This window comes from Maniola hyperantus, chromosome 23 (genome assembly GCF_902806685.2).
Source record: "Maniola hyperantus chromosome 23, iAphHyp1.2, whole genome shotgun sequence".
Taxonomy (NCBI): Eukaryota; Metazoa; Arthropoda; class Insecta; order Lepidoptera; family Nymphalidae; genus Maniola; species Maniola hyperantus.
In genome coordinates, this window is record NC_048558.1 from 5,020,005 (window position 1) to 5,041,259 (window position 21,255).

Genomic DNA, 21,255 nt, shown 5'->3' on the forward strand with positions numbered 1-21,255 from the left:
ATAAGAAACCTACCATTTGACTGTCATCGAACGTGATTTGTTGTTCCACACTGAGTGTCATGCCGTTATCTGCAACAAAGTTATATAAATAAACACAAAAATATTTTTAATTTGTTTTAATTTTAAGTGGTAATTTAAAAACTTATGTTAAAAAGCCGCTTTGAGAGGAATAATACAATCGCTGTAGGTAATACAAAAATTAAATGTCAAAATGAAATATGTCATATATCCGTCCCGTCATTTATTTCACAACAATAACAACTTGGGCAAGTTGTGGATTGAGTTTGCTTTTTTACAATTTCTCAGTTTTCGCTTTTAATTTAACGCAAATAAGTCAAAAACTTATATTCTTCAAAGAGGAAAAATTGATCAAATCTACTGTAACTCCAGTAGGTAAGTAATTTTAGATACAATAACGTGAAATTGTACATAACCTCAACGTTTGTAGTTTTCCATAGATTCTCTCATTTTTCAGTCAATATTCATCAAAATATACTACAAATAATCTTAGTGATATCCTAATCAAGTTTAAGTGATATCTTAGTGATAGTTCCTTGTATTCAGAAACGTTTATTTAGGTCTTAGTGCAATTTACACCTCTTGATAGAAAAATGAAAAAAAAAAATGAAAATCTTTTTTATTCGTATAAACTTTTACAAGTGCTTACGAATAGTCGGATGCATCTACCACTGGTTCGGACGGATAGAGTTAGACGAGGTGCCCCTGCCTTGCACGCTTTGCGTTAAAATATGAACCTTTTATATGAGACAATAACAATAACACAGTATTAAGAATTTTCAAACACACTTAACTGTGTATTGACCCCTCATTCTGAAAAATAGTATGTTATTTTAGCTGTGATTCTCATTGCTAAAATATGTGACCCCCTCCATTAACTCCTAGTGAACAGATCCTCTTACAAGCAATCTGCTAAGAGTACGACTTGCAACTCTTGAGATTAATGATGATTAAATTTAAAATTTCAGTAATAATACCTGGTGCCAAAAGCTTAACATGCTCAAAATACAGAAAAAGACTTGGGACAACTTAATCAGCACAAACAACTCATATATACTACACTTTACTAGACACATGTATATTACACTGTTACAACTATGCTACACCACTCTCATAATATAATACCAGAAAGTGCTCATTACTTTGTCTGTGTGGATATGGGTTATAGGGTAGGTCAAGACCGGCTGTTAGGGAAGGTAAGGAAGGTAGAAGAAGAATGAGCAGCTGAAAACGGCAAGCGGCGCAAGTATGCCTCTCTTATTGAGAGTTACATTTTGTTCCGTTTGCCGTGGAGACCCTGGGGCCATGGAGTCTTAGTGCTAAAAAATCTTTATGAGATATTTCATTGCGATCTCCGCCTCCTCTGCCTCATCTGGTGACAGAAGGGCTGGCTCATTTTTTGCGCAACGGATCAGCCTGACTGTCCAGCACGGAAATGCAGCCAGTATTCTTGGCACCATTCCACGCGGGCATGATTTGTATATTAATTAGATAAGGCTAGCTTTAAATTTTATTGAAATATTTTCAATAAAAAAAAGTATATTATATATATAATACTTAAATATCAGAGTCAAAGTTAATTTATTCAAAATAAATTATTACAGTCATTACACTACATTTTTGATTGTCACGTTTGATTTGTAAGATAAATAATGTAACGTTGATAAAGAATTATGTAAACTTAAAACTAAAGCTACTATATTTTTCTTTATTCCAGTATACTAAACCACCATGATAATCCCTGTGCGCTGTTTCACCTGTGGGAAAGTAATTGGCAACAAGTGGGAAGCATATCTCGGACTGCTACAAGCCGAATATACTGAAGGGTAAGTCGTTTTCTCTTATTAACCATCTATTTGAAGGTTCATGAGTTTAGCAGTTTAATACCCGTATTCACAGTCTTCAACTATAAGTTTGTTGTATCCGTTGGCACATGAATCCACAATTTGTTTGGTGTTTTTACACAAGTGTTCCGATTTCCAACATTCAGGAACTGCACACCAATGTTAAGGAAAGTTACTCATTTTAAATTCCAAATATTATGTACTCTTTCTAAAGAAAATGCTGTTGTTGCTCAATCTGAATGATGTCATCACGCCTTATAAACCGACGACATGACGACTTAGAAATACAAAATTTAAATGCATTTTTGTTGCACTTATCGATCGTTAATTATTCGATTATCGATTATATTTGTTCCAGTAATGAGCGTTCGACATTAAGTTCTGAATGTAAGCCCAGCATTAAGGTCCAAACGCACTTATACTACGCCACGCGACGCGTCGCGGCAGCGCCTTACTCCATACAAACTCATATAAACTATATTTGCCGCACTGTGCCGCATGCGTTTGGACCATTATAGACTTATAGAGTAATTAAACACTATTAAACAAAAGTAATAATTAGTCACCACTCACTATAGACCTTGGTAGATACTATGATAATAATTTACATTTTCAAGGTAATTTGTGTTGTTTGCCTTAATGTAATCCACTGAATTGTCGCCGGATTCACGGATATTATTATCTAACAATTCTCCAGACTCGAGGTCAATTCGAGTTCGACTCTAGTTAGACTCGAATTCAACTCTAGTTCGACTCGAGTTCGATTTGAGTTCGACTTGAGTCTGACTCTAGTTCGACTCGAGATCTTTATCTAACAATTCTCCAGACTCGAGGTCAATTCGAGTTCGACTCTAGTTCGAGTCTAGTTCGATTCGAGTTCGACTCGAGTTCGACTCAAGTTCGACTGGGGTTCGACTCTAGTTAGACTCGAATTCAACTCTAGTTCGAGTCTAGTTCGATGCGAGTTCGACTCGAGACGGACCCCACCACACACGACGCGACAGGTCGAGATGACGTGCGGGTGTGCGGAGCGACCCCTCACCTCATACCCCGACTGCCATCCCGACCTGTTGTGTACTATAGGTGGCACAACGCTGGCCAAGTGCGGGTTGACTTCATACACCTTTGAGAACATGATGGAGAATACTCTCAAGGCATGCAGATTTCCTCACGATGTTTTTGTCAACCGTTAAGTAAAGCATGTCTTTAGGACATTAGGATTGCTCAAAACGGTACAATAGGCTACTTGACTCATTTTCTAACTTGACTAATTTCGTCCAATAAATGATTATTTATTATAGTATTTTGCTTAAGACAACGAAATATATCAATAACAATTATTAAAAACGCAGGATGGATATATAAATCCAATTTAAAAAAATACAGTTTTTATTTTTATTTGAAACTCAGAAAACGCTGTCAGCCATGATGTGACGTGTGTTAAATATGTAAACAAACAAATGTCATCCCTATTGACTAACGTAGTATCCATATATATAAAATTTCAAGTCCTGACTAACTTATATATCAACGCACAGCCTAAACATCTATACGGCTGGTTCTAGATACATGAAATTTGGTGGGTGTATTCTTTGTAGGTAAAGAGAAGGTATCTACTAGGAAAGGATTTTTTGAAATTCCACCCCTGAGTGGGTTAAATGGGGGTTTGAAATTTATGAAGTCCACGCGGGCGAAGTCACGAGCATAAGCTAGTTTTTATATATTTCTAAAAACTCATAGTAAACGTAAAAAATTATCGTTTTCTCTTTATAAATTGAATAAGTTATTAAGTAAGACTTACAACAAAGTGATCTTTGCAAAAATAAATTTGGGTTGCAGTCGTTAGTGATATAGGATCCCTTTAAGCAAGTCTTCGCGTGTTACGTATATTTATTTCACTGGGCACTCTAATCCACAACTTTCCTGTGGTCTTTATCGATGCGTTTTTACATTCTCGGATGATACAATAACGATAATTACTATATTTTTCATGTAAACTAGTATAGAAGTCATGTTTATTAAACTTTGGTAGGTTATGCTGTTGTTTACAAATGCATGACGTCAGAGCACAGATAATCTATCGGCCAAACATGGCCGACAGTGTTTTCACCTGTCTATGAAAAATATATTTTTAAATTAAAGTTTTACGGTTTTTAGGGCGCAAAAAATATAGTGTTAATTTTTTTGATCTAATAGGACAAATATTAACCATTTAAGACCTACTTAAAAAAAGTGTCAACTAGCCTATTCCGAATAATTAGAGATGCGTTTCCGGGATCGAACCTCAGGCCCACCACCGAAGTGGACCGAAGTCACCACTAGATTCAATATCGCTTTAAAAAATAAGCATGCTTAAAATAAAATATTAATACATTATTTAAATTGTATGTACGTGTTCGCTTGAGTAATTTGTGACAATCATGAAAAATAATAGTTGAGATTTGTTATGTTTGTCTACTATACACTAATTCTAGTTGCTTCTACATAATTATTCCATTTTTTTCATTGTCAAGTGAATAGGTACTATATTGTACGATGCACGATGTCGAATTGTTAAGAGTTTAAAATAACATCCTTCAATGTTCATCATCATCACCATTATCATGGTCATCAACCCATCCCCGGCTCACTCTCAGAGTGTGAGGGTTTTGGCGATAGTCTACCATGTTGGCCAAGTGCGGATTGACAGACTTCACACACCTTTGAGAACATTATGAAAAACTCTCAGGTGTGCAGGTTTCCTCACGATGTTTTCCGTCACCGTTAAAGCAAGTGATATTTAATTACTTAAAACGCACATAACTCCGAAAGTTAGAAGTACGTGCCCGGGATCGAACCCCCGATCTCCAAATAGGAAAACGTCTTAACCACTAGGCTATGTTCAATGTTACAAATAGTAAAATGAAACACCTTTAATCTTTATGGTGCCATTTAGCTTTATTTTAGTAAGTAATGTAGAATGAACGTGTCATTTCTGGGTTTAGCATTGTAAAGGCTCTTTTTATGGTTTACACAAGGCAAAATGAACGTGGATTTATTTAAGGGGCAGTGACTCTTTTGTAACACAGATAAGCTATGCGGAATGACGATCTGTCGATTGTTTATGGACTTAAGCACTGTGCCGGATTAAGACAGCGCGGGGCCTGTATCAAATTCTATCAAGGGGGATTGCTTTAGGTTATCAAATTTATGGTATAAAAATAAAATAAAACTGTTCGAAACAAACTTTTTTGGATTTAATTTGGATTTTGGGCTTTATAAATAAATACTGTTTTACATTTCAACTTCTCTAAGTAAATCGTATTCAATATTCATTAAAGTGACGTGATTAAGACGTTTTTCTCCATCGTGTTCCTGTACTAATTTTTAAAACGTTTTAATATTGAGGAAGTTTATACAATTGATTTGAAAAAATATTTTCACTCTTCTAAACATCAAAATAGATTTTGTGGTCGGAAAGCGTTGCTGAGCGGGGCCCTCAAATGCGCGGAGACCGTAGCATTTGCTCCTCTGGCTATGCAGCTAATCTGTCACTGCTTAGGTACCTACCTATATTAAAAACTTAAATGTAATTCGATGTTGGTCCCATACAAAGCCTCGATAGCTCAACGGTTAAAGGAGCGGACTGAAAATCGAAAGGTCGAGTGGTTCAAATCCCACTCGTTGCACTATTGTCGTACTTACTCCTAGCACAAGTTTTACGCTTAATTGGAGGGGAAAGGGAAATATTAGTCAGCAATTAACTTGGCTAATATTTTTTTTTAATTAAAAAAAGTTACGGGCACAGATGCTATTCCATAACTAAACCTGAGTAGGCATAGCTAATATCAGTTTTGTAACACGTATTCCTCATTGTTGCAGCGACGCGCTCGACGCTTTGGGCCTGAAGCGGTACTGCTGCCGGCGCATGTTGCTCGGTCACGTAGATCTCATCGAGAAACTGCTCAACTACGCGCCGCTCGAGAAATAATGTGCTATCATTCCGCTTTACTGTATTTAGTATAACTATGACATTGTTCTAGGGCTTATATATACACAATCTCAAAACTAAACTAAATTTACAAGTCTAAAAGCAATGCTTACCTTATCTACAGGGAAAATAATTGTGAAAGAGATAGCACTACTTAAAGACGTGTCAATTTATTTTAGAAATTGTGCAAATGATTTCTTTTACATAAATCATGCCTAAACCAATAAATGAGTTAATAAAGATAAAATATGAATGCTAGGTGAAAGAATGAGCAATTATTTTGTAAAGAGAACCAGCTAAGATAGTAATAATAACTAATAAGGAAGTACGTGATGTAAGTTAATTTTAATAAAGTACGTTGACATAAAAACTTTTTTTTTTCATTAAACGTTAACATAGAAATAATATGACGTTTTATTTTTCATAAATTAGGCCCACTTGCACAAGGACACTAACAGCCATACTCAGAGTCGCTTAATCGTTCTTAAGATTGAGTTCAACGAGACAGAGCCTATATCACTTACATAAATCTGTCTCGTTTTAACTCAATCTTAAGTAACGATTATAGCGACTCTGAGTGCGGCGGTTAAACGGATTTAGTTAAATTTTGTAATGCTGTCACTTTTTGGCAACCGCATTGTGCTTTTACCAAATAGTGACAATATTACAAAATATATATTAGTTTTTGGCGTTGTATAAGTGGGCCTTATGAAAAGATAAAACGTGAGTTATTGGGTACAATACGAATGTGATTTGGCTGAAATCTTATAAGGCTTATTGGCTTAAACATTTTAAGCATTAATTTATAATTAGTTAACATATTGTCAAGATGATTCATTATATATTTTCGTAATATCTTAACATACATTTAATTTAAAAGAACAAAAATAAACATCAGTTTTAATATTTTCCTGTTAGGTACACAATTGCAAATAAAAAGGGCTTCCCCTTAATGTCTATTGTAATAAGTACTCGAACCTTAATCTAGTGGTTTCCCACTATTCTCGCTATTGAAATCTTGAAGCGGGAAAGTATTAAGTACAATGACGATTTACCAACACGTTGTACAAATTGTACAAGATAAGCACTTTATCTAATCTAGTATTTGAATTATTATCATTACTAGCGAGTTAGCGACTCGCCCTGGCTTCGCACGTGTTTGAACTACCCGTGCGAAGACCAGTAGCTACAGTACCTACCCGCATAATATATTTTCGCTTGTATTTTGAATTAAGTATATTATTTTTGTTACTGTAAATTAATCATCTTAGCTGATGAAAGACGTCGAAATTTGTATAGCAATATTTGAGAAAACCAGGGAGAGAAAGACAATTTCGCCAGAGAGACTTTCAGGTGTCAAGTAGTCAGCTAGATTTTAAAACGAAGTGCTAAAACCTGAGGTGCTCCTGGGATAATTTGGATAGGTAGATATCGTTCTGGGATATTTGGATATGTAGATAACGTCCTGGGATATTTGGATAGGTAGATCCTATCCAAATTATCCCAGGACCGACTACTTTGGCTATAAAATTCTCAATTGAACTTAAATGCATTTACCTACTTTTAGCTGTAGGTATGTAATCAACTAAATATGCGAAACATAAACAGCCTTGTAACATTTTACCTGCCTTAAATTAATTATTGTTCTTTGCCGTAACGATAAAAACGTTGACCTCGATTGATCCTTTGAAGGATAAAATCGTATAAAAATAAACTTAGTTACGAGTGAACCTATAAAACCCAGCCAAGGGCGAGTCAGACTCGCGCACCGAGGGTTCCGTACTCGGATATTTTCTCGACATTTTGCACGATAAATGCATAAAAATAAATAAAAATCTGTTCTAGAATTTGCAGGTAAAGCCCTTTCATATGATACCCCACTTGGTATAGTTATCTTACTTTAAAAATTTAAAATACATTTAATATTTTTTGTGATGTAACCACAAATTCACGGTTTTCGGATTTATTCCTTCACTTGTGCTATAAGACCTACCTACCTTAAATTTCATAAGTCTAGGTCAACGGGAAGTACCCTAGAGGTTTTCTTGACAGACACGACGGACAGACAGACAACGAAGTGATCCTATAAGGGTTCCTTTTTCCTTTTGAGGTACGGAACCCTAAAAGCCAAATAAAACGCTTGAGGAAAAACCCAGTTCCGAAAAATCTAGAAGACTAGAACATTTAAAAACAATATTAGTTTTTATAGTGCTACTTGTCTACCTACTTTAGAGTCTTGTATTTACTAACTACATATTATACTAACTAGCTTATGCTCGCGACTTCGTCCGCGAGGACTACACAAATTTCCCCTATTTCACCCCCTTAGGGGTTGAATTTCCAAGAATCATTTCTTAGCGGATGCCTACGTCATAATAGCTATCTGCATGCCAAATTTCAGCTCGATCAGTCCAGTAGTTTGAGCTGTGCGTTGATAGATCAGTCAGTCAGTCACCTTTTTCTTTTATATTTTAGATAACAATATTATATTGAAAAAATGGAGCTTATTATCTCCGCAAGGTTAAAACTCAGGAATAGATCGTAAAACTGTGGTAACTTAAACTGGATACGACCTCCCTGGCGCAGTGGTGGTGAGCCCTGTGATCAGTGGGAGGTCCCGAGTTCGATTCCTGGCAGAGAAATTTGGAAGTAGGACCAATAAATGACCTCTTGCGTAGTGATATGCGATGTGGTCTCACGATAGTTATTTGTTTCTCAGTCGATTTGGAAAATAATTTCTAAGGTGTGTAAAAAGGGAGTTAAAAAACTATGAAAGCTGTATAAAGTTCGGCTGTAGAGATAATCGTTGAACTCCGTATTATTTAGTAAAGAAACCCTTAACGGTAAGATTAAATGCGTCTGTCCGACCGTCAAATAGCTTCTATAATAATAATAATCTAGGTTGGTGGGAAGAAGGGAAACCCTACAGGCAATTTATCAATTCAAAAAAAGTGGTTCCGTACTACAGTCGTATTTTTTCGTCATTTTGCAGGATAATTCAAAAACTATGATACATAACAATAAATAAAAACTGTTTTAGAATGCACCTTTCATATGATACCCCACTTGATATAGTTATCTTACTTAGAAAATTGAAAATACTAATTATTAATTCATGACCACAATTTAATTTATGTTGTGTGATGTAACCACAAATTCACGGTTTTCAGATTTTTCCCCAAATGTCAGCTATAAGATCTACCTACCTGCCAAATTTCATGATTCTAGGTCAACGGGAAGTACCCTGTAGGTTTCTTGACAGACAGACAGACAGACAACATAGTGATCCTATAAGGGTTCCGTTTTTCCTTTTGAGGTACGGAACCCTAAAAAGCAATCAAGAGTTCCCGTGGTTAAAACCCTCAATCCAGATGAACAGTGGCGTACATAACAAGGTTGCAGTATCATGTCGACATAAACATAATGATATAATCTCCATAAGGGCATAAGCAAAATACAAGGATTGCGAGCCGGTTTGCGTCAGCATAGGGCTGCCAATGCCATTTTTCCGGGTTTGCTCGGATTTGACCTAGTTTGGAGGGTGTCCGGGAAGCATCTAAACGGGGGTTTTTTCATACTTGCCGGCCGCTAGTCAGGCGCCATAAGTACCCTTATTATAATAAATGCGAAAGTGTGTTTGTTTGTTGGTTTATTGGTTTGTTGGCTTGTCCTTCAATCACGTCGCAACAGTGCAACGGATTGAAGTGATTTTTTGCATGGGTATAGATAAAGACCTAGAGAATGACAAAGGCTACTTCTTATCCCGGAAAATCAAAGAGTTCCCACGAGATTTTTAAAAAATATGACAGATGAAGTCGCGGGCATCAGCATAGTAATAAATAAATAATAACGATTTATAAGTATTTTATTGGTAAGGTAAATAATTAAATAAAACATATTGTGTCTGGTGTTACGCTCGAAAATCCGCGGTTTTCGAGCTCCTTGTTCCAGTTTATAAATACAGATGGCAACCCTATGTCAGTGTAACCTCAATAACTTTGAGCGGATCACAGGAGCGGATACACATCGACCTCTGTGACGCCGACGCAGTGTTGCACATCTTTGGGGCCAGGCCACGTGAGATGCATAAAATGTCATTATTATGAGAAGAGCCTACATTTCTGCGCCGCGCGACATTTTCCGACAGTATTAAGCTAAGCTGATTCGTAGTTCCATGCCTTATCCGACTGCGAGGTTTTTATTTATTTTAATAAAATAGAGAGCAAACGAGCAGATAGGTCGCCTGATGTTAAGTAGGATTGACCCATCTAATACGACGCAAGTATATCGTTGTCGTCGTTCAATCTAGTCTATTTTCCTTTTCCTAAATTGAAATTAAAAGAAAAATATACAAACATTTCGACAGCGCCATCTTCCAATGTGAACCTTAAGCTAAGCTATCATTACAAAATCACAAATCAAGTTGTGAATAGATAATGGTATAGGTCAGTACCTACAATTGACGAGCGCGCGTTACGACCCACTGGCTAAGCACAAAGTGATGAAACGACAGGAAATGTTCGCCTTGTAATCGGAACGAAAACTACGCCCGTTATACCATTAAGCATCTATTTACTATTTAACGACAATATAAACAGCATGAGACTGCAGCATCACCAGAACGGTAGGCCGCGTTCCGTGAAAAAACAAGGCCAAGTGTGAGTCAGACTCGCGCATTGAGGGTTTCGTACTCGGGTATTTTTTTCGACAATTTTGCACGATAAATCAAAAACTATTATGCATAAAAATTAATAAAAATCTGTTTTAGAATATGCAGGTAAAGCCATTTCATATGAAACCCCACTTGGTATAATGGTATAGTTATCTCACTTGAAAATTGAAAATACATTTTAAAATGATTTTTTGTGATGTAACCACAAATTCACGATTTTCAGATTTATTCCTTTAATAATTGTGCTATAAGACCTACCTACCTATACCTATAGTATAGGTTTTCTTAACGGACAGACAGACAGACAACAAAGTGATCCTATAAGGGTTTCTATTTTCCTTTTGAGGCACGGAACCCTAAAAAATTGCCGGTCCACTTCTGAGCACGGGTCCTATCATTATCATCGCCATACCCATCGCCGACACACTACTGAGAACGAGTCTCCTCTCAGTTAGAGAAGGGATTGGCCATAGTACACCACGCTGGCCAAGTGCGGATTGACAGACTTCGCACACATCTTTGAGAACATTACGGGAAACTCTCAGTCATGCAGGTATAATCACGATGTTTTTCTTTACCGCTAAAGCAAGTGAATATTTAAAGATATTTTTTAAAACGCACTCCGAAAAGTTAGATGTGAATGCCTGGGATCGAACCCACGAATAGGGGGCGGACGTCCTAACCCTAATACTAATGCGGCTAATACGGCTTTACACGGAATGAAAAGGCAGAGTACAGTTTATCATAGGTTTCGTTACGATGTTTTCACTAAATCACTTAAAACCGGATCAGTTTATGACAATAATTGTGCATTAAAAAATGATAATAGGCGAAGTATTCTACTGCTGCCATTAAATTTTACAACTTCAATTAAATTTATTAAGTTTGACTGACGCAAATGTTTTTATAATATCTAGATATATGTATCTACCTAACTATGTAGCCATTTAGAATATACAATAGCTATTTTCTGGTGTGACGACACATAATATACAATATATTATAGTAAGTACGACGATCCCATTTAAATGGGGGCCAATTCTCTTCTACGCAATCTCTAAATTAAACTAAATTAACAGGTCTAAATCTAGTGCTATCCTTTTACGCACGCAACATTATGAAAGGGATAGCAATAGATTTAGATGTGTCATTTTAGTTTAGTTTAGAGATTATGCACAATGGAATTAGCCACAATTGTTATTTTTTATTTTAGTGTTTCTAAATTTTTAATTCTTCAAAAATTACGGAACCGGCAGGATTCGAACCTCGCGCCTCTTTGGGCCCGCCACTATCGCGCCCGCCTGGGCATTGCGGTCCAAGGTGATCATAGTGTGTAGGTAACTTTATAGCATTTCTTTGTTTCACGTGGACATTGTAAAGAAATAAAAAACAACAGACAGATAGTGAATTACCTAAATTACGTCTGTGAAATTACCTAATAAACTAATATACTTAATATGTTTTTTATGGCTAGGTAGGTACTTACATTTTGTACCTACCTAATGTGTTATTTATATCACTCTTCAACTTTATATTAAGGCGAGTCACCGAGGCTAAGCGGAAAAAAACTGGTTTGCTAGATCAAATGTTTTAGGTGTTCACTATTAAATAATGGCCTTGCTAAAATATACAATATACCTAAAGACATTGTCTAAAGAATGTGCTACTTTGATACACAATAGGAAGTACTTCACTCGATCAAATAAAATCTTGAAATAAGCCGAAATAAAAGTCTAAAACGAATTATTTAATACTAAAATTTCTGACTTGGCAAATAATTTTTATATGGAAATATTTGTCTTTAAGTACTACAGAGAACCTGCTAAATTTTGGTTTTCAACAGGACTTCTATAATTTATTAAATTCAAATTTAACGTTTGAAACACAGAATTTGAAGTTGCCAAGCGGTTTACTTCAAAGCCGCGCTGCCCGCCTCGGTGATTCGCCTTAACTAATACTTGCTTATTTATTACAGCGCATATGAAAAATAGCACTGTTATTCTTGTTCAGTTCAGTGACTCTTCAAAGATGGACGTCATTTCGTCAAACGCTGCTAAATGCTAAGTTGGGACGGCCCCGGTACGCGGTAAGTTAGGATTTTTAGGCTGAGATCTATTTTGCTCAGACTTAAGATTGAGTTAAAACGAGACAGATTTATGTGAGAGATCTCTGTCTCGTTTTAACTCAGTCTAAAGTCTAAGCTAAGTCCAAGTGCGCTCTATAGATCTCACCCCTAGACACCATGAACATGACGGTCGCGTTGCCTTGGTTGGGTAAAGTTAATTTAAATCAGCTGTACCGCAAAGTTCCATAGCGAGCGATTTCATAGAGGGCTCATAGAGGTGCGAAGTGAGACATCTACTCATGTGGTGAGAGGCAGACGGCTAAATTGGGGGGATCCCGAGACCTTGCGCGCCCTCTCGACTGTTCAGCTCATTTATTATCACAACCTGACACCTGTTGCTATCGCAGCCGCTAGCTGCAACTATTTGACCTCATTTTGAAGTATGAGAAACATTATTTAAATAAATGTTAATTACTCCAACTAATCATACAAATAAAGATAAAGCGGGCAAAAGAAAGAGTGACGAATAACTTGAAAAAATCTAGCGGTCCTGTAAAAAAGTCCGGCTTATTAAGGCACCCTTAATAAGCCGGACTTTTATACAGCTTCCGATAAAAGATGGACTAGAAGACGTGGAATTTGACGTCCTTTTGACTTTACTGTAGTGACAACACACCAGAATGCATCTCCTAGGCAGTTTTTCGATTGCCTGATTTAATTGAAATGTACCTAAGTACCTAGTTAAGTAAGTATAAAATAACATTTAAATCATTATAATTTTTAACGATGGTAGGTAGGTATACCTAGATCTCATTTTATCCACTCTAGCTACAGGATACAGGAACTATGTCGTGGTCAGATACTTAGATAAATTTAGATACGTATGCTGCATGTAGGAAACAATTCACACATGCATATAAGGTGGGATCTAATCTTCTAAATAACTATTTCCTTGCATTCCTATCGACCTACATAAACCTGCGGTGTGATACATAAGTACTAGCATTCCCTTACCTACTTCAGAAGCAAATTCTAAAAGCAAATATTTGAGTAAACTTAGTTATTTCATATGAGCCCTATATTCATCGATATAAAAGTAATATACATATAAGTCAATGCCTATATTCAATTTCTTTCGAGAACAAAAGGTTACGAAATACGAACAATATTGCAAATACGGTAAGTCAAAGCCGATAAGGTAAGGTAAAATGACGAACACCAGCTTTACCTGTACATTCTGAAACAGATTTTTATTTATTTTTATGCATAATAGTTTATGATTTATCGTGCAAAATGTCGAAAAAATACGACTGTAGTATACGAAACCCTCGGCGCGCGAGTCGGTTTTTTCTCTATAAAATAGTTCCCGCCGATTAGGATTATCAGCAATGCTTGTAATATTTCACGCGCGGAAAGCCGAGAGCATTAAGCCACCTATTTAATTAGAATTACTTACTATGAAATAGTAAACTTTAACAATGTATTATGTATATAGTTCAATCCATGATGACGCGCCCACTCTTTGCCCCAACAGGTTGCAATGCAAATTGTGCTATGTACTGTTAGAATGTGAGTTCTATCGTAAGTCGTAACGCACCGATTAGCGATGTGGGCACACGCACAAGAAGATAAATTAGGCAAAGATCACTCCCCGCACGAAAAATAGTGGGGCGCGTCTTTGTGGATTGAACTATCTGACATCTGTACCTAGCTTATGAGAAAATACGTAAATCTAATCTACCTCCATTGTCAGTATTCCATTCAATGTGAATGTTAATCTTCATTTGAACTTGAATGTTTTCTGGAAAACCTTCGCTTACCTGTTTCAATGTTAAATAAATAATAAGCTTATATTTTTAAAGGTTATTTTACTTTATTAACGCTTCAGTAGGTGTGATGAATTGACAATGATGCCTTCAAAGGTTATTTTGTTATTGATATTTTCATCTCTAAATTATTTTATTTACAAATTATAATGGAATCAATTTAATTCAAAGCTTTTAATGGTAGTTTTTTTGAAGATGAAAGAGAATTTGTAAGAAAGAAAAAGTGTTTAAAATGCGAAGTAGCAATATTAATAACTATGTATATTATTTAATATACTTAAAATGAAATAAAAAAAGGATACGGAGAAGTAAGTTAATTTTTAGGGTTAGTTTCGCAACCAAAATAACAATGACGAACAGTTTTTTGTACAATGAAGCAACGCACTTAATATAACAGATGTTAAAGTTCGTCTACGTCTGTTAAATTTTAACGAACGTATCTTACGAAGACCAATGGTTTGAAACAACCGGCCCTAATTTGTCGGAATCTAATAATTTTGGATTAGTTGAAAGCGAAGTATATCTATTACCTATGCGCAATCAATGCGACTCATTTCTCTCTCTTGAAAATTAAAAATACTAATTAAGTACCTACCTATTTTGTTTATGAACACATTTTAATTTTTTTTGTGGTGTAACCACAAATTAACGGTTTTCGGATTTAATCCATTACATGTGCATTAAGACCTACCTACCTGCCAAATCTCATGATTCTAGGTCAACGGGAGGTAGCCTATAGGTTACTTGACAGACACGACAGACAGACGGACAGACAGACACAACGAAGTGATTCTATAAGGGATCCTTTTTTCTTTTGAGGTACGGAACCCTAAAAACTTATCATCATCATGATCAACCCATCGTCGGCTTATTACAGAGCACGGGTCTCGTCTCAGAGTGAGAAGGGTTTTGACCACGCTCGCCAAGTGCGGATTGGCAGACATCACACACCTTTGAGAACATTATGCAGAACTCTTAGGCATGCAGGTTTCCTCGCGATGTTTTCCTTTACCGTTAAAGCAAGTGATATTTAATTATTTAAAACGCACATAACTCCGAAAAGTTAGAGGTGCGTGCCCGGGATCGAACCCCCGACTTCCAATTATGAGGCGGACGTCATAACCAATAGGCTATCACAGCTTCTTTAACTTTAAAACTATTGTTAGCATTTTATTGATATAATATTATTATATTAGATACTACTTAGGGGATGCCCGCGACACCGTCCGCGTGGATTTACGTTTTTCAAAATCCCGCGGGAAATCTTTGATTTTCCGGGATAAAAAGTTGCCTATGTGTTAATCCGGGGTATAATCTATCTCCATTCCAAATTTCATCCAAATCCGTTCAGCCGTTTTCGCGTGATTGAGTAACAAACATCCAAACATCCACACTTTCACATTTATAATATTATTATTACGATTAGGATTAGCATGGATTAAAAAAGTACAAAAAATGTATATCACTAGCATTGCCATTAGCTAAATATTAGCAAACATCCTCACCGGATAGAAATACTTTAGTGATTGATATTCCGAGCGTCACACCGCACACGTCATGTTCACGCGGGTAATGCAGTACCTATACTTACCTAATATTATAAATGTGTCAAGTTCACTCGTGTGTCCTTGGGGGTCATGGGCCGAGGATGCTAGATCGCTCTTAATGAATCTGTCATTCCGTTTCATGGAGTCCACAGGGGACCGGAAGGATGGTCTTTGGTCAGCATAAGTATAAAAAGTTTGGTCATTAAAAAAACCCCAGGGCCGGGATGTTTATAAACCCTAAGTAGGACCTATAGTCCGCGACAGGTCGATATGGTGTAATATGTACGAATTGTCAGTTTAAGTAACATAAAAATGCAACTCCTCAATATATCAAAGTAGGTTGCCTGCACATCGGATTGAAAGAGAGGTGATGCAAAATTATGTAGGTTAGGTCGTTAAGCAATAAGTTTAAAACAATAGTATGTAAGATTTCTTTATTAGTATTGTTAGTCCATAAGCAGAGAGTAGATCATAAGCCGGCTCTCAATAAACATCTTTCACCGTTGCCGCATTTAATTATTACCATACGGCCACAACATATCTCATGGCGACCCTTGCCAGTCGGTGCATGCCTAATCTAAGTGCGTGCACCGGCTGGGCACCGATCAAGAAGAAGACTACACAATTTTCAAAAGAATATTCAAGACTCAGCTAGAACAAAAAGAAGAAACTAATTCCACGTCCTGTATTAAAAATCAAGAAACACTAATATCAAGAAATAAGCCAAAAAAAATGAATCCATAATGAACAGAAGACATCTCAAGCTTCATTGATCGGCCCAGCATCATCGTGCGTCCAGGGTTATCCCGGCCACAACTAGGAGGTGTCCAGGGTATTCCCGGCCCAGTTCGAGGAGTCCAGGGTTTTCCCGGCCCACCAAGAAGATAGAACAGGCGCAGACTCCAGACCTCCGGACCTGATGAGCGAAATCACCCCTGACGACGACGGCGATTACACGGCGGTCACGAAATTGATTAATAAAATGTGTCGCTAACAGTTAAAGTAAGTGCAATTTATCTCTCGTAATGGGCAAATAGTTAGAATGTGTAGGTATTGTAATTTTTTTTTTGGGTAGATAATTTAATTTTGTACGTATAGGCTAGGACGTACGTATTGGTAATTTTTTTATATAATAAATAACACTTGCTCCACTACCTACTAATAAGTTCCATTCGTGATTTATTTGTAAGATTTTATATAGTGTGTAGGATAGTTTAAACTAATAATAGATAATAATTAATAAATGAATAAGTAGGTAGGTACTTACTTCTTTCGTAAATATTCGGTGTTAAAATCGAAATATAATAATTCAGAGAATTATAACGGTGTCATCGCGTGGTCAACGACACACGCGTACCCGAACATTTTGTATTGTTATACGAGACAATGGTTTTGCTCAAGATGCAATTTGCAAATACAAGGAAATGAATATGAAATAAGGAGAATTTTTTCCTTACAGACGTTTTTCGTCTAGTTTCGTGCTAGTTTTGACGATATAAGACTATACCGGCTTTGACAAATTAGGACTCTGCAAACCAAAGGCTTGATCACCCTTCGGCTGTAGAAGTGCTATAGGTATAAAATATACAATATTTATTTTGGGATTGAGACATACTGACGTAGGAAGATGATTGTTATTTATTTGTTCGAACGCGATATTTAGCGCATATTTAGTACCTCCTCATTCAACTATATATTTGTCTAGACTCTTGATCATTATCTACCGCGCTGGTGTTAGTGAAAGACCTAGAATTTTTATGAAAAGTTGAATGTTATTGAAATACTTATTGAAAGAAATAAGTTTGATGAAGACTATAAGTGTTATGAAAAATGCTCGCAAGCATGTTATGTTAAATATTTATTAGGAGAGTACGCGCCGCGTTTGTTGATTTGTTTATTCATTTGTATTATGTGAAGAAGTAACTTGAAAGGAAGATGAAGACTAGGAGAGATTTATTTTGACTGTCCAGGAAATATAAATACCTGAGATGTTTACTCAATAATAGGTATTATTATGGGTTATAGAATAGAAACCTTATATTTACCGTCTTACGACGATGCTATACGACAGCTGTATACTTATGATGACGACGATTTGATAGGTCAAAGAATCTTTTGAGACAACTAAGTCGATTAGTGAAATCGATACCTCAGCTTATACATATCTAATACCTATGATTCTATTTTGAAATTATTTTATTATGATGAGATTTTTCGAAACTTTTGTAAAAGTTAAATCCTTGACTGTGCACTTAATAGATTACGATTTTTATATTTATATATTGGAGGGTCGATATTGAAAGAGTTCTTACTGTCTGTAGACACCGTGAAAAGAAACGTATGAGCTTTACTCTACGGAAGGTAGCCATCTTTATTTTAGTTGTCAGAGTTGGACTTTGACACGCACGAAGTTTGTTGTCGTTCACAATTTTCTCTCGCGTTAAATTAATTAAGTATCAGATTATAGCTTAGCTAATTATTATTCTTTGAGATAGGTAGGTAGTTTCTTAATCGTGATATTTAATTCGGTGATTGTGATATAGTTAGAACAGTAATTGTTCGATGCTAATGTACATTGTGTTAAATCGTAACATCTAGTGCCATCCGGTGACTTTGTCTGCAAAGCACTATTAATAATGTTCGCGTAGTTGTTTGACGAATATGGAATACTAATTATTGGTGAATATTAGAGTAATTCGTGAGTTGACATTTGGCTCAGTGGATAGATTATTATCAGGACATCCGTTAAGGTTATTTCTGCAGACGCTAGTGATTTAGAGTGTAATTGGAGATATACCGGCAGTTGAGATAATGATTAGTTTGAAGTGATAGTTTAGTGTGATAGTAACTTGAAGTTAACTTTGATAGTAGGTACCCGCTTTAGAATCGTATAACCCGGTTGGTAAAGAATCATTGATGACTCTCGTGTAATGTTGAAATGGATTAGACAATGAGTTGCCCATGAGATCGAATAGCTTACATTCTACCTGGTTTCTGTTGTGATCGCTTATTTGGGTGGATATAGTAGTCGTGGCGCGTGTGGCGCACGATGCTATGGTGTTCTGTATGCAGATGTGCACAGAGTGGAGAAGGTAGAGCTATTGCGATATTCTGAATTAGTAATGAGAAGTCAATTATAAGATCTGGTTTAGATCGTAAGAGAGTCGATGCAATGATCCTTTTAAGAGCGTTCATGAAGTTGTGATTGATTACCTTGAGATGATTAGATAACGGAGTAGGTCGTGACTAGATTGAGAGGTTGCAATAGCAATTGCGCCCTAATCACACGATGTAGTGTTTAGCTTAGGTTAGCTAGTTTAGAGTGAGGTGAGGGGTCGCTGTGAGGGGTGGTTGGAGGCGACCATAGGTAGGGTTAGGTTAGGGTGATCTGGTTGTGTTACGTTGATGGTTTCCATGTGCGATACGTTACTGAGAACTATTTGTAAAGAACATGGATTGAAGTACCTACTTATTAATTACTACCTTCTGATGTCGGCTAAAGATAAATAATAATTATCAGCCATCCTCCTGTTCTCCGACATCAGAAGTGGGATACACGATTTATGCCCACATTTTCGAAAATCATTGCAACACTAGCTTTGTTTAAAAAAAAAAAAAAGTTACAAGATTTTTTTTTTTTTTTTTTTTTTTTTTTTTTTTTTTTTTTTTTTTTTTTTTTTTTATTTATTTGTGCAAGACATGTTTTCAATTTTAATACCCACACGTGGTCTTTCTTGAAAAGCTTGATTTACTTTTGTGTGTTTTGAATAAAAAGAGAAAGAAAAAAGGATTATTTTGTGTAGAGATGCGCTAAGGAGTGGTGAAAGTGGCCGTGATTAAATGGAGTTAAACTCAAACTCGAATCATTTATTCAAAATAGTTAAGTTTAGTTAATTTACAATTTTGACTGTCAGTTGTAGGAGTTATGTGGTATGGTGGTGATGGTGAATTGCGTAAGCTTGGAGCTAAGGCTACGAGGGTTCCGAACTACTTGGTTTCCTTACTAAATGGTTATAGCATTGGGAGTGTGATGTCCCAGCACGGTTGTCATCTAATTTAATAGCTAGTGGTCTGATGTTTTCAGCTGCTGAGATTGACTATCTAGCACTCTCAGATCATGATGCTACTTGGGCATTGGCAGTAAGGGTTGAAAAAAAAAGTGCGATATAGGTCTGCATGGTCTTAATGTGGGAGGGACTACAACGGGGATAATACGAAATAATTTTATTCATGAAATTTATCTTGTCCCTTACATTTTCGAATATTCGGAAAGCGTCGGCGAGGCATTTGATTCCTTTCATGATGTTGTATAACTTTTCTATGTGCTGTGTTTACCCTCTAAGAAGGTGAAAATGGATAATTGTAATAATAAAACGGTATGGTTGACTGAAGGGATTTTTGGTATAATAGAGTCACGGAGTGACACTGAAGCTGGGCTAAGATGAGATGAGGACTGGCTCTGTAGAGGAGAGCGCTATTCGCCTATGCAGTGTATTTGCAGACATAGTGAATCAGTCGTTTGAATACCTAGCAACTTAAAAATTTCTATAGTTACCATTCCTGTAGCCCGTGTTCAAAAAAAAGGCGATTGATGTGGCACCGTCCTATAACATTGGTGCCAATATTAGCGGGAATGATTGGAAAGGTAATGGTGAAACGTCTCAAAAAAATTCAATGCCAATGGTGTGCTCGTGGATGAACGATTTGGTTTTTGCAATGACAGCTCCACTGTCGAGGATTGTTTCTGTTTAAGTGGAATAGATAATGATAGCCTGAATGACAGGGTACCTATTGCTATTATTTTTCTGGATGTGACTAAGGCTTTTGACTTTGTGAATCATAAAATATTATTGGATAAATTAGATGGATATGGTGTTGCAAGAAGAGCTTATGAATGGATAGAGTCGTATTTGAATGGACTGAAAATGTGCGCTGGGATTGCTAGAATGAAAAATAATACCAAAGGGTGTACGAATCTCCACTGGAATGTGATAAGCGGGGGGTACCTCAGAGTGTATGGTATGTGTGGTGTATTAGAATCCTTCCGTTTGAACTGACTTCAAAAACGGAGGAGGTTTTTAAATTCGCCGGAATATTTGTTTTCTTTTTGTAACTTGTATTGGTGACATTACGATAGCGACCATTGTTCGTTGTGTATTGTTTGCAGATGATAGAATAATGTTGAAGGAACGTAGGAATGGGAATTGAACGGCGCTTTGGAGGATAATTAATTGAATTAGTAATAATGACTTGGAAGTGCGCTTAAATAAAACTAAAATGATGCAGTTCATGATCATGCGACGATGGAGAGGG

General features: G+C 36.4%; 2 protein-coding genes across 3 annotated transcripts in view; one reads left to right on the top strand and one right to left on the bottom strand.

Annotated features, from left to right (window-relative positions):
* LOC117993100 (polyamine-transporting ATPase 13A3-like) overlaps positions 1-21,255 on the bottom strand; it is a 52,464-nt gene that overhangs the window by 17,420 nt on the left and 13,789 nt on the right. Inside the window, exons 1-2 of one of the 2 annotated variants that reach the window (XM_069506503.1) lie at positions 2,986-3,099; positions 14-69 (exon numbers count right to left, since the gene is read on the bottom strand). In XM_069506503.1, the coding sequence (XP_069362604.1) occupies positions 14-69; positions 2,986-3,064 (135 nt within the window). In that variant the 5' untranslated portion in view covers positions 3,065-3,099. Of the gene's footprint in view, positions 1-13; positions 70-2,985; positions 3,100-21,255 lie in introns of those variants that run through there. The other variant, XM_034980834.2, reaches the window with a different exon arrangement.
* Polr2L (DNA-directed RNA polymerases I, II, and III subunit Rpb10) lies at positions 233-6,202 on the top strand. Its single transcript, XM_069506663.1, has 3 exons — positions 233-393; positions 1,736-1,844; positions 5,724-6,202. The coding sequence occupies exons 2-3, from the start codon at positions 1,750-1,752 to the stop codon at positions 5,830-5,832; spliced, it is 204 nt and encodes a 67-aa protein (XP_069362764.1). The 5' UTR covers positions 233-393; positions 1,736-1,749; the 3' UTR covers positions 5,833-6,202.